At 49.1% G+C, this 14,317-nt stretch overlaps 2 protein-coding genes across 2 annotated transcripts; both read left to right on the plus strand.

The window, feature by feature from the left end:
- The first annotated feature begins 8,337 nt into the window (after positions 1-8,337).
- Positions 8,338-8,946, plus strand: LOC138942046 (uncharacterized). The gene has a single exon (XM_070312078.1). It carries the CDS (start codon positions 8,338-8,340, stop codon positions 8,944-8,946), a length of 609 nt encoding a protein of 202 aa, XP_070168179.1.
- A 4,214-nt stretch (positions 8,947-13,160) lies between these two features.
- LOC138942047 (uncharacterized) lies at positions 13,161-13,949 on the plus strand. Its single transcript, XM_070312080.1, has 2 exons — positions 13,161-13,270; positions 13,343-13,949. The coding sequence occupies exons 1-2, from the start codon at positions 13,161-13,163 to the stop codon at positions 13,947-13,949; spliced, it is 717 nt and encodes a 238-aa protein (XP_070168181.1).
- The last annotated feature ends 368 nt before the right edge of the window (positions 13,950-14,317 follow it).

Consider the following 14,317-nt stretch of genomic DNA (forward strand, 5'->3'; position numbering starts at 1 on the left):
GAATGATAGACCGTGATCGAGGAGAGCGGCGAACACTCCGCTCTCGTTGAGTCGGTCGGATTTGTGTCAGGAGTTCGGAGACTGCACGGAAGCCGAGAATGCTCGGCGGAGGCTGCGAACACGTCAACCCCACGTTCCGTCGTTGCTACGACTGTTCAGGATCGGTTTCTGGTATCTCGGAGCGTACAGCTCGAGCGGATTCAGGAATCGTTCTGGTCCCGAGATGCCGAAACGCTGTCTTCTTATACCCGAGCGTCTATCGGTAATTGCGTCGTTCGCCCCCGGGTGGGGATAACGACGCGTTGTTTTTCGACGGGTAAATTACGGTAAACGCGTCGCTTCCCTTGGGCGAAACGACGCCGCAATTCGGCGGGTGACGCTCGGGATCTTCCGGCAGCGCTCGGCTATGCTCGGTCTTCGGCGTAACGGCGGCCGTATAACGGCCGCATGGTTGTTTATCACAACCGCGGTGTTTGAGATATTAAAAAAGGGCGCTAGGCGCCTCTGCCACTGCCCGGCTGGTGTTCGCCGGGCGGCAGACTTCCGGCTGGCTACGTGCCGGGTAACGATGGGGGGTGCATCGTTACAAAATCATGGAAACCACCATTCAGTCTAAGTCTCGGCTAATCTGGACTCGATTTGGTAAATTCTTGCGTTCTCTCTCGCTTGCATGTAGCATGATGAAAGAGAGCGCTATGCTCTATGCGAGCGAGAGAGAACGCAACGAAGCTTACCACAAATCGGGTCGAGATTTGCCGCGAGTTAGACAGATCGATGATTTCCATGACTCTTTATTATGTACTCGAAAGTATTATATATCGAACAACGCGAAAAAAAGGTAACCGCGAGATATGACGTTCGCTTAACAACGCGATGAAGAATTTATATAGAGCGTAAGAAAGAGTCCGTATAAAGCGCGAAAGAGAGAACGCAGGACGCGGCGGCCGCGTAGCGGCGCGAGAAAGAATCTATATGGAGCGCGAGAGAGAACTCGTATGGGACGCGATAATAATTTTATTTAATATATGTAGTTATATTTAATATATGTAGTTATATATATGTAGTTTTATTTAATAAAAATACATTTTTATCATAATACAGCTGTTTTATTTATCCAAGAATTGTGCGATTCGTCCATTCCCAACCATTTCACGTAAACCTCGTCGCCCTTTCGACGCAGCACCTTTTCCACGAGATACACGTCAGGATCGCCGACGCGCAGCAACTCGTGCTCGTAGAATCCTCCGGCGATCGGCTCGCCGCGCGAATCCTTCAACAGATACGTTACGGGATTAGTCCGTTGTATCTTAGTTATTCGAAAAATCTCTGTAGTCCAGTGGGTGTGAAGCCTTTCTCGAAGATCGTCTTAAATTTGCTGACGCGTACCGGATCGGCTACTTTGAATTTCGCCGGAGCTGCGATCTTTATATTGCTGTATACAGTATTTAAAAGTTTATCGGCGATCGCTGGAGTCACGTCGACGGGTCTCATACCTATAGTGCGATGTTTTTGCGCGTTATATTCCTCGACGAGTCGAGGTAACTCGTCGATCCACTTGTACGAAGTACTTCCACATAGAGTTTTTGCGCGTACGATTGAATCGTTCGACTATCGACGCCTTCATCGTCGAGTACGTCGAGTAATGATTCACTCCGCGCTTCTTCGCGAAATTTCGCACATCGGCATTGTAGAATTCTTTTCCTTTGTCAGTCTGCAGATTTTTCGGACACCGCCTAGAGTCTCGCACTATTTTAGATAACGCTCGGGTAACCTCGTTCGCGCTTTTGCTCTTAAGCGGTACAGCCCATGCGTATTTGCTTAACGCGTCGATAACGGTGAGTATGTAATTGTGGCCTTTGTTGAGTCTCGCGTAAGGACGCATCTCGACCACATCCGCCTGCCATAGGTCGTCGTACCCGCGCACCGCGACGCGACGACGCGGAAAGTTTCTTCTCGCGAGCGCGTGCAATTCCTCGACTAGTCTTCGTTTTTCGACGCTCATAATTCACTTCCCTTTCTCTCGAGAATAACGTTGGGTGGAATCTCTCTCTCGAGCGGCTCGACGCTCCCGCTAATCTTCGCCAGTTCCCTCACTCTTCCCGATAGCTCGTCCGCGTCTCTCTTCAATCGCGACGTTGAATTTTCCAATTCTCGTATCTTCGTCTCGGATTTCGCCGCGGAATTCGCCGCGATGCGCGATTTTTGGGTTAGTTCCTGTATTACTTTACCTTGATTGAACAGTATTTTACGATCGCTCGCGCTTCTCGTCGAGGACTCCGCCGTGTTGAGCGATATAGTATTTTTCGCGGCATCGATTCGATCGCTTAAACCTTGATTCGTTTATCCAAAACATCGATCTGTTTATCTAGAGCGTTAGCGCTCGTTTCTATTCTCGAAATGGAATTTTTCGCAGCGTCTATTCGTTTACTCAGAGTCGTCGTCGCGCGCTTTTATCTCGGAAACGAAACTCTCCGCGACGTCTATTCGTTTACCCAGAGCGCTATCGAGCTGAGCGAGTCTCGTGAACAGTAGAATGACGCCCTGCCCCGCCTCGTCCGCGTCTTTTCTCAATTGCGATGTGATTCCCTCGACGTAGCTTTTGCTCGTCGCGTCGGCGTCCTCCTCAGGCTGAGCCAAGCATTTTATCTTGCGCTCTCTCGCATCGTACTCGATGGAAGAGCTTAGAAACAGCACGTTATCGCGCACGTAATTTCGCAGAGACTCGATAGCCGGAGGTAGTCTTCCGGTTCTCGCGTCGTAGCCTCGGTTTCTTAGAGGCGTGCCGAATTTGCTCACGGACATCGCGAATTCCGCGTACGACTGCGACGGTTGTCGACGCGACGGTTCGATTTATACGATCGCTCCTGTCTCGCGAAGCTCCTCGATTATCGATAAAATCTCATTTTCGTGAGCGTTGTTGCCGGCTCGACGCGAAGCGTCCAACAATCGCAGACGATCCACTAATTCGTTCGGATCATCCCAATGGACGTAATCGATTCTATTGTTCGTGACACGCATAGTCGACGATACGCGACCCGCGCCTGTTTTTCTCGCGCCGCTGCCGTGAATAAGCGGAGCGATAATGGATTTGTATTTGTATCCTTTATTTCCTAAGACAGACTTTTTAGCGTCATGATCGCGTCTATGAGCGTTCGTTGTTAACAATATACTTCTGTATGTTAATTTATCCTTTTCTGTATATATAAGACTATTAGGAATTTTCATAAAGATTAATTCGTACAAACCGGGAGTACCGATGTATTTAATCTCATCTATGAATATGGAATCATTCGCGTCTACGTCGAATCGCTTATCGCCGAGCATCGCGCTTTTCTCGCCGATGTAAACTCCGTAAACGTGATCGATCTCGTTCGGCACTTCCCCGCCGAGAAGAGCCCCCATATACTTTCGCCCTAACGGTCCTAGCCGACCGCGCGATATCTCGCGACCTTGAGAAATTCGCGGAATTTGTCTAACGGGTATTTCGAGCGTCGAGGGCGATTCGAGACTCTCGGATTCGAACGTTTCCTCCTCGGTTTCGTCTCGCGCGAATGGATCTCTCTTGACGGAATACTCGTTTAATGGAGTAGAGACAGCGTCCAATCGTCGTCGCGCGCGTATTCGTCTCGCCTTAGGTTTTTTCCAAACGGGAGTCAGCTCTTCGTCCTTCCATTTTTCCTCGGCGCTCGTCGTTGAGGGCGAGGCGTCGATCGCGTCTCGCTTTATCGTCTCGCTCTATCTCGTCTCGCTCGGCGCGATCAGCGATGCGCCGCAGCGGTTCGACGATCGGTTTGAAACGACTCTCTATCGCGATCTCGTTTTCCATTTTGCCGGTCTTCAATGATCTGTGTTTTTTACGAATCGACGCGCGCGTCTTAGCTATCTCTTTCGGGAGTGGTGCACTTGGACACAGTATAATTGGACCCGGTGCAAATGGACACGTTACAAATGGACACGAGATTTTGCACATGGTTCAATTGGACACAGGGCATTTGGACACAGTAATTTTGGATACAGTAGCTTTTGGACACATAAGAAAATATGCATCGTTTACTTGAACACCGCTCAATTGGACACTGTTCATTTGGACACCGTTCGTTTGGACACAGAAAGATGCGCACCGTTCATTTAGAGACCGTTCGTTTGGACACCGTTATTTGCCCACCGTTCGTTTGGACACCGTTCATTTGCCCACCGTTCGTTTGGACACCGTTCATTTGCCCACTGTTCGTTTGGACACCGTTCATTTGCCCACCGTTCGTTTGGACACCGTTCATTTGCCCACCGTTCGTTTGGACACCAAAATTTGATTTAAATTATACGACGTAATCCACACCAAATTTTTGTTTTAAATAAGAAATAGGTTTGGGTTAGGTTATATCTTCCGGAAGTGGAGCCCCCCCGCAGGAGGGGCGGAACCCACTGTATCCATGCATGACATCCAAATATGCGAAAGGCTAAACAAAGTGCTAAAAGCAATGTAAAATTAATGACATCAGTATCAGAGATATAAAAGTATGAATATATTTTATTTTGACAGATATTATAACCTTCAAATGTATCTCCTTTTCACGATTTCATATTTTACATAGATTTACCAGTATAAAGTGTTATAAAAATACTGATTATATTTTGCCAAAATGATTTTTATTTCTCTCCATCTGTTACATATTCAAACAAACAGTGCGCATGTTTCTGTGTACAAATGAACGGTGTCCAAACGAACGGTGGGCAAATGAACGGTGTCCAAACGAACGGTGGGCAAATGAACGGTGTCCAAACGAACGGTGGGCAAATGAACGGTGTCCAAATGAACGGTGTCCAAACGAACGGTGGGCAAATAACGGTGTCCAAACGAACGGTGTCCAAATGAACGGTGCGCATCTTTCTGTGTCCAAACGAACGGTGTCCAAATGAACAGTGTCCAATTGAGCGGTGTCCAAGTAAACGATACGTATTTTCTTATGTGTCCAAAAGCTACTGTATCCAAAATTACTGTGTCCAAATGCACTGTGTCCAATTGAACCGTGTGCACAATCTCGTGTCCATTTGTAACGTGTCCATTTGCACCGTGTCCAATTGTACTGTGTCCAAGTGAAGGCCACTCATCTCTTTCGCGTCTTTTCGCGTTCACCGATATCCGTCGAGGCCATTGCGACTAACGAATCGATTCTTCTAACTCGCGGGAGAGAGCGATCGGTGCGTTCGACGTATCCGCGACAACTGATCGCTCTACGGTACAATGAAGTCGTTAAACCCTCGTCTGTATTTACCGGCGCGAAGCGCGCTATCTTTGTCGATCACTAAGAAACTATATTTATACCGCCAACACGCGCGACATAGCGCGTGAAAATTCTCGTACGACATATCCGTGTTCACGTGATTGTTGTACGCGTGACGCAAATAAGTGCCGTCCTGTTTAAAGAGAATTAACAGATTCGCGTTATCTCGAATCAAATGGTTCGGTATTTTAGCGTACGTTTGGCACAGATAGAAGCAATCGACGTTCGAGTGTCGACCCATAGCGAAATACTCCCTGATAGTATCTTGTTTGTCGCACGCTACATCGTCGAACACGAATATCGAATTCGGGAGCACTTCGCTGGGCGGAATAACGTCAAAGTTATTAAAAAATGTGAAATAACCTATATCTTCCATCGGTGTTAATCAATTTTCTAAATATTAATATTTAGGCTGATGCAAACGACTTCGAGTAAACGTAAACGTTCTCGAAGCGTACGCCATGCGGACTCTCCAACAAACTTATCAATGCGTTCGTTTTGCCGCAACTAGAGGGGCCGCAAATGACGCAGCGAATAGCGCTCGGTAATAGACGACCGTGTCTGCGCGCTTCTTTCGACGGTCGCGTCCTATTGTCGAGGTTCGTCACCTTTATCGCGATCGGTTGCCGCACGAAGCGCATTCCTCTCGCCGCGCGCGTGCGCAGTACACTCGCGCGAGGCAGGGCGAGACCTTTTTATTTATATACGAATAGATCGCCACCGATCGCGCAGTAGCGAATCGCGCGCAGTGAATCGAGATGTTTATCCTACTAATAGATGGCGACGATATTCTCGATTTCACCACCGATCAATTGCGGTATATCCCGAAAATTTTACTAAAGCATTTCGGTCGCTACGTGGAACGGTTGTGGGAGAAACTGCCCGAATATATAAGAGTGGATCCGGAGGTGCGGCGCTACCGTCGATGTCTAGAGCATTATAATCGTCCCTGGCAACGAACGCACATCGACGGTCCGGCGCCGCTCGTTAAAGATTGCGGCGAATGCAATTCGCGAAACGGCGGTACGGTGTGAGCCGTGGCGCTGGCTTGTTGAATAGAGCGATAAACGCGCTCCCTTTCGAACTACATATACCAGGATATCAATTTTGCGGGCCGGGTACCCGTCTCGCAAAACGACTCGCGCGAGGCGATCGAGGCGTCAATCCTCTGGACGCGGCCTGCCGCGAGCACGATATCGCGTACTCGCGGAGCGGCGTGCTCGCCGATCAACACGTCGCCGACCGCGCGCTCGCCGAGTGCGTCGCGGCTAAAGACTCGACTCTCGGCGAGAGAGCCGCGGCGGCTGTATGGATGGCTATGAAATCGAAGACGAAACATGGAATGGGTGCAACGAGAATCAAGAGAAAGAAGAGCAAAAGGAGAACGACCGTTACGAGGAAAAGAACGCTTCCGATAGCGAAACGCGGCGACTTTTTGCCCCTGCTACCGTTATAGGAAGCTCTCGGTTCTTTGGCCAGGGGAGCGGCGGGAATCGCGAAAGCGGTGAACGATCGCAAAGCGGCGCGACGACAGCTGGAGGAGTTGCAGCGCCACGATCGCGCGATGGAAGGTCGCGGTTTACATCTCGCGCCGTACAAGCGCGGGAGTGGCGCGTCCTCGACGAGAAGAGCTAAAAAAAAACTTCGCGTAAACAGACAGCTAGAGATCCTCCCATCCGTCGGAGCAACGACGAACGAACAGTTAAATCGCGCGGCGATACTCTCGCGCGTGCCTCACTTTAGAGGTGTGTTTATGCGCGACGCGCTTCGGTCGCGAGCGCGCCGCGACGAGAGCGGCATTGTGAATTTAGACGACGCATCCGGACCGGATACTCATTGGGTGGCGTACGCGAAGAAAGGGGGCGACGCGATTTACTACGACGGTTTCGGCGATCTTCGTCCTCCGCGCGAACTCGCGCGTTATCTCGGGCGCGACGCGAACATTCGATACAATCGTCGCTCCGAGCAGACGCGCGATCAGAATATCTGCGGACAATTGAGTCTTCGATTTCTCCGAGGAGTCGATTGGAGGAATCGTCGACTATAATATCGACCGTTATTCGTCGATCGAGCGCAGTTCGATCGCTCTCGCCGATCATGTCGCTGACTCTCACTCTTTCCGGACGAAGCAGCGTTCTCGCGGCGAGTTATTTTCCGCCTCTGGATTTAAACGACGACGATTACGAGTTAGGTTTAACCAATTTCGAAACTTATAATACGATACCGAATATAAATTCCGCGAATAATAAATTTTACTTCGACGATAATGACGAGATTATCGCGATTCCGGTAGGATCTTACGAGTTAAGCGATTCGTCACAAACGACGAGCGAGAGAGGAGGGACGAGAGCGCGAAAACGAAGAAACGGAAACGAGCGATGACGATTACATAAACGATGTTGGCGGCGACTATTTCGAAGACGATGAGAATGGCGATAAAAGTGAAAATTCTATAACGCTTCGCGGTAACGATAACACTATGAGAAGCGAAATTAAGTGCGCGTATCGAGTAAATTTCACAAAACCCGATAATATCGGTTCGCTATTGGGTTTCTCGTCTCGCGTGTTACAACCGAATAAATGGTACGCGTCCGATAAGCCGATAAATATTATGGCCATTAACCTCATTCGAGTAGAGTGCAACGTCACGACAGGGGCGTATCATAACAACAAATCCGCGCATACTATATACGAATTCTAACGTTCCACCCGGATATAGTGTCGGAGATTCCAACGCAGATCATTTACCTCCCGATCATCGCGCGGACCATTACCGATATAAACGTGCGTGTTGTGGACCAGAACGGAAAATTGATCGATTTTCGCGGCGAGGAGATCACGATTCGTCTGCACGTGCGGCAAAAACGGTATAGAAGCGCGCGATGCTCGTAGTGAACTGATCGAACGCGAGAAACGCGCCCGTCGTCGCCGTCGCGTCGCCTCTAAACGCGGAAAAGAGAAGGAAAAAAGGAGAAAGACTGACCGTCGCCAACGCGACTTTTCTGCGCTCTTTGGGTTTCGTCGTGCCGAGGACCGCTTCTTCGTAAAAAGCGGAATGTGCGACATTCTAAGTATTGGTGGGGAGCCGATCTTCGACGATCGCATCGTCAAGATCGAGACTCACACGTACAACCCTTACGCCAATACTACGTTCGGGAATATCGACGAGATACGAATTCCTATACAACAGCAGGATTTGTACACGTTGCCTTGCGACAGTTTTCTCTACGTCGAGGGCAGACTCGAGTCGAAGGAGGCGCCGAGCGCGCAAGGGGAAATCGCATCGGTGACGAGACTAGTGAACAATTGCGCGGCGGTTATGTTCGAGGAGATTCGCTACGAGCTCGACGGCGTGGAGATCGATCGAAGCAGAAACGTCGGAATAACGAGCACGATCAAGAATTACGCGTCGCTGACGGTCGAAAGAAGCAAAATATTAAAAAACGCTGGATGGGATTTATTAGCGACAACTCATTTGTCGATCGGGGATTTTAACTTTTGCGTACCTCTCAACGTGCTATTAGGTTTTTGCGAAGATTACAAGCGCGTTGTGATTAACGCGCGACACGAACTTATTCTAATACGAGCGCGCAACGATAACAATTGCGTCATATCGCGCGAAACGCAAGAACCTAAAATCGTTTTGTTAAAGATACAATGGTGAATGCCTCATATAGTATTGAACGATATTAATAAATTAAGATTATTGCGCACGTTAGATAGCGGACCATACCTGAGCGTCGCTTTTCGCTCGTGGGATCTCTACGAGTTTCCGCTTCTACAGAACACGACCAAACACTCGTGGGCCGTCAAAGCGGCGACGCAACTCGAGAAACCGCGATATGTTATCTTCGCGCTACAATCCGGAAAGAAGAACGTTCTGTCCGAGAAGCCTTCTTTATTCGACGATTGCAAATTAATGTCAAACTGTATCTTAATTCCGATTTTTATCCTTACGACGATATGAATCTAGATTTCGATAAGCATAAAGTCGCCGTGTTATACGATATGTATTCGAAATTTCGAGAAACGTACTACGGATGCGACAATGACGAAGCGCTCTTAAATCTAAATAAATTTTTAAGTCACGGCCCGCTTGTAGTCATCGACTGTTCTCGACAGAACGAGTCGATCAAGAGCGCCACCGTGGACGTTCGCATAGAGTTCGACTGCAAGGAGAACATCCCCTCTAACACCACAGCTTACTGTCTTATCATTCATGATCGAATGGTAAAGTACAATCCGCTCACTAACGTCGTGCGCAGAATCGTGTAAGCGCGACGATATTCGAAAAAATACGAAGAAAGAATAAAACGCTTAGAAAAAATCTAGAAGGAAACACTTCGAGTATCGCTAACAACGACGATGGACGCGCCGATCTTCAAGGTTTCGTAGTTAACGAAAAATTCGTCGCGAAAGAAGTAGCCGTATTAAGAAATGGTGTGGAATTGATGCATCACATCTTTCGCCCACCGATGTCGTGGGATCTGCTCACGAGAGCGGAAAAATCGCGAGCGTGTTGGCTGATATCGAATCATCACCAGCTAAAGTGGAACGATGGACACGCGAATTACGGGTCGATGAAGAGACTCGTTCGAGACGCCGTATGTCGAGGATCTAGCCCCGATTCGACGGTGTGGATCTACGTCAAAGGTCACGAGAAGAAGAAGTGGCTGATCGAGATCTTGGGAAAGGTCGCCGACGATCGCGACATAGCCGTCTCCGTCGAGACTATCGACGCCGATTACGAAGACATCGAACGTTTGGAGACTCTGAACGCTTCGCGGGCTTTTCGCTGCGGATATCACGCGAAGAATTGCGCGTTAGAGAACGCGTGCAAACTGCACGATTGGTGGTTCGAGCGACGCGATCGTTTGCGCGATATGCGCGATTGCTTTATATTATAAATTATATTACATTATTGTATATTATATATAATCTATAAATTTAAGTTTTATATATAATGTATCGAATTAATTATATAATCTATAAATTTAATTATATATTTTAAGCTTTATATATAATGTATCGAGTCAATTATATAATCTATAAATTTAATCATGAATGTATTAGTTATACTTATACTGTTGCAAAATACACGCTATACGAACGAACCGCGTTTTTCCTTTATCGCGGTCGCGTAACAAACTTAATGCGGACACAGATGGTTACTACGAGAAGCGCGAGAGCGAGAAGATGCGGGAGAAGGAAAGAGAAGCGTAAAGAATCGACGCTTCGCTTAACGTATAGCGTTTATTCGTAAAAATCATATCTTACAAATGCGCGCGCATGCGATACGCGAAATATGTATTATATATAGATAAAAATCATATTTCATTAACGCGTAAAATTACTCCATGTCGAACGGTTGCGATTCGGGCTCGTAATTCGCCAATCGTACACCCGCCCGCGATTCACCCTCGTCGACCGTCGCCGGTTCGGCCTCGTCCTCCATCGGCCGCGATTCAGGCTCCTCGTCGATCGGTCGCGATTCGGGCTCCTCGTCGATCGGCGATGCGATGACTCGCCTAACCTCGGGAACGGCGAAGTCGCGCTCGTTCTCGCGAAGCGGACCGATTAACTCGGGGATGGCGAAGTCGCGCTCGCGCTCGTGAAGCCGACCGATTAAGTCGAACCGTTCGGGGGCTCGCGCGACGTCGCGTCGGCGAGCGTCGCGCAACGCGCTATGAACGCTTTGCGCCTGTGCGAGCATAGTTCTCGTTCTAGTTATTAAATCGTAGAGCGATTCTCGCGCCGTTCTTATACAGCCCTCTATTTCTTGTCTAAAATACAAAAGTAAAAGTTAGTAAAAGTAAAAAGTTATTAAAAAAGTTATTAAAACATTATAATTTATTATAATTCCGATCGAATACTTACATTAAACGCGCGATATCTACGTCTCCATTCAACTGAAAGGCGAGTCTAAACGAATCTGGACTATTCTCGATAACACCTTGCGCCTCCGCGCGCAAATCCGTGGCGAGGTCTCCCAGAACGTAGAACTTTATCGCGATTAAATCTCCGTTTACATTAATATAATCGGCCGCGTTAATTATCTGTTCGATTCGTTCCATATCGAACAGTTCGCGACCGATCTTAACTTGTGCTACTTCGCGCTTCGCCGTTTCGTCGCTTCGCTATCTCGCGAGCGAGAATACTTTGACGCTTCTCGAAACGATCTCGCGTTTTATAAAAATCGACGCGCGGATGTCGCGGTACAATTTATCGATCGCGCCGCGTCTTCCTTCCGCGACCGCTCCGTCGCCGGAAGGGGGTATTTCTACTCGCTCATCGAGTGTCCTTCTTAGGGGACAAACGAATAATAAAAATAGAAATAACAAAAAACATCCGTTAGATAACGCGCATCGTTGGAAGGGATATCTCTAATCGCTCATCGAGTGTCCTTCTTAGAGGACAAACGAATAATAAAAATAGAAATAACAAAAGAGGAACTCGAACGTCCGCTAGATAACGGCCGAAACGGCGTTCGCGTTATGGGCGGCGAACTCGTCGCTAACCTTCGCGCGCGACCCGTTACGCCCCGATATATTGATATCGTATCGAACGGGCGCGCACACTTACGTGAATCGTCGGAACGTCGGCATTTGCCCGGCGGCCTTCGACGGTCCGGGAGGAGCCCTAGCTCACGCGTTCTTTCCCTCTGGAACGACTGACTTGACATCGGAGATACACGTCGACGATTCCGAACCGTGGCACATGTATCTAAACAAGAATCCTCCCGACACGCATCACCTGCTACAAACGCTAACGCACGAGATCGGCCACGCATTGGGTCTACAGCACAGCATACGCAATGACTCTATAATGTTCCCGTATATACCTGACATCGAGAATCAATTTCCAGTTAAGCTGAGCATAGAAGACATTCTCGCTATACAGAATCTGTACGGATCTCACGACAACGGAAACTATCCGATGGCGACTCCCGCGACCATCGCGGCGCCCGCGACGACGAGCGTCGCGCCGACCGACCCAGTGCGCGCGGATCTCTGCGCATTGCGGCGCGTGGACGCCGCGCTGATAATGAATCACCGATTATATATAGCTAATCTCCGCAACGTATGGTCGGTCGACATGACCGAGAAACGCTACGGTAGACCTATGACGCTCACGGATTACGCGACGTTTCTACCGGCGAATTTCACGCGCCTATCCGCCGCGTATCGAAGACCCTCGGGCGATCTCGCGCTATTCGCGAACGATTCGATCTACCTCGCCGAATATCCCAGTCTTAAGCTAAAATCGGGTTGGCCGATATCTCCACGATATCGGACTTCCCCGAAACGTTAGGATCAACGCAGCGATAAATACGCACACGGGACGAACCTACGCTATATACGACGATGATAAAGTCGCGGAAATCGACGAGTGTCACATGATAGTCGTTAGAGACGCTCCATTAAAAGATATATTTCCCGGAATTCCGTCCGCGATAACGTCGGCTTTCCGATACATCGATAGTAATCTATATTTCTTCGCCAAACGTCAGTTCTACGCCTTCAACGAATTCACGAATATCGTAACCTCGGCGGGTCCTTTCGATCTACGCGCGCTCGGCATCGAGTGTCCTACGGATGGACTGCTAAGGCAATTGCGCGATCTCCTTAGTCGCGTCTATCACCTCGGCGACGCGACCGAGAGAGAGAGGATCGACGATGAGAACGACTAGAGCGACCCTACCGTTATTTTTTAAAAATAGAATATATAAGAGAAAGCGCGCGAAAGGGGAAGAAGCGATCTCTACGCGCGTATATAAAGACCGTCCATCCGTTAAGCGCTTCATTATTGACGGAGAACACCGAAGCTAACGCACGAAAAAGAACAAACGAGAAAGAACGAGCGACGATGTACGCGACAATGGGGGGACAACCGCAGCAGCAACACTCATTCGACGATCGATCGAGGCTAACCGAGCGAGACCGCGAAGATATCGCGGAATACGCTAAAAAAGCTAAAAAGGACAATAGGTAAGACTATCAAACGTTTATTCGAACTAATAATTCGCTAGCACCTCTCTCATCGCTTGCATCTATTTTTAGACGAGATCGCGATCGGACGCCGAGACGCGACGCGGACGTCTCGGTCGCGCGACCGCTTAGAATCTTAGGAAGACGCTATCCATTGACCAAAACCGCATATAAACATCTGGAAATCAGCGTTAACGTCAGCCGATCCTCTTTCGTGGAAATCGTCCTCGGAGATTGTCACGGCAAAGAGATCTCGCTAACGCCGGATATGTGGAAGGAACTGCTCGATCTACGATCCACGCTTCTGTCGCACTTTCGCTCCGACGAGCGCGACGAGGCGTGCCCCCCGACGCCGATACACGTCGGACAGTTGACGCTACGATTCGGCAAATTCAACAATCTCCGAATATTCCGTCTCGAAACGCCTAAAGTTCGTCTAGCCGTATCGAAAAGCACCGTCGTAACTATATTTAATCTGGAACTTTGCGTCAACCGCATCGTTGCATCTTTAAGCGGTTTAACCGCGCGCGTGGACAACAAGCTGACTCATTTCCTCGACATCGCGGCAGCCGCTCGCGATAAGGCGCTTATTCCCGCGATGATACGCGAGAGCGATAACTTCGACCGCAACGATCTGATCGATTGCGAGCTGCAGGCTCTGCTCTTCGGGGAATCGTGATACGCTTATCCGCGTACTCGTATTATCGTATTATTAATATATTAAAATATTGTAAAAGAAAACAATAAAAACACTTCTCCTCTTTCGCTAGAACGACGAGTCTCTTTATTCCACGACCTTTCGAAGATTCGCCGTCTCGCTAAAGCGACAAGCGCGCTCGTATCGCCACTAACGCGCGCCTCGAGAAGAGGAGAGCGATGAGGGACGCCCCTCCGTCCACTCGACCGCCCACCGACGATCCCCCGCCCCCCTCGACGCCGGGCGCCCACCGTCCGCTCGCGGATCGCGCGCTAGAAGCGTCGCGCGCGTCCCTAAAGAATCGCGATAGCGGATCGCGCGCTAGAAGCGGCGCGCGTCCCTAAAGAACG

This window comes from Polyergus mexicanus, unplaced genomic scaffold, assembly GCF_030449975.1.
Source record: "Polyergus mexicanus isolate NDT 795.1 unplaced genomic scaffold, iyPolMexi1.0 SCAF_21, whole genome shotgun sequence".
NCBI classification, from domain to species: domain Eukaryota; kingdom Metazoa; phylum Arthropoda; class Insecta; order Hymenoptera; family Formicidae; genus Polyergus; species Polyergus mexicanus.

Bases quoted from the DNA above. Each gene is read 5' to 3' on its own strand.
- LOC138942046 (XM_070312078.1), top strand. From the start codon at position 8,338: ATGTGCGACATTCTAAGTATTGGTGGGGAGCCGATCTTCGACGATCGC.
- LOC138942047 (XM_070312080.1), top strand. From the start codon at position 13,161: ATGGGGGGACAACCGCAGCAGCAACACTCATTCGACGATCGATCGAGG. The intron at 13,271-13,342 runs GTAAGACTATCA...ATCTATTTTTAG, and splicing joins AAAGCTAAAAAGGACAATAG to ACGAGATCGCGATCGGACGC.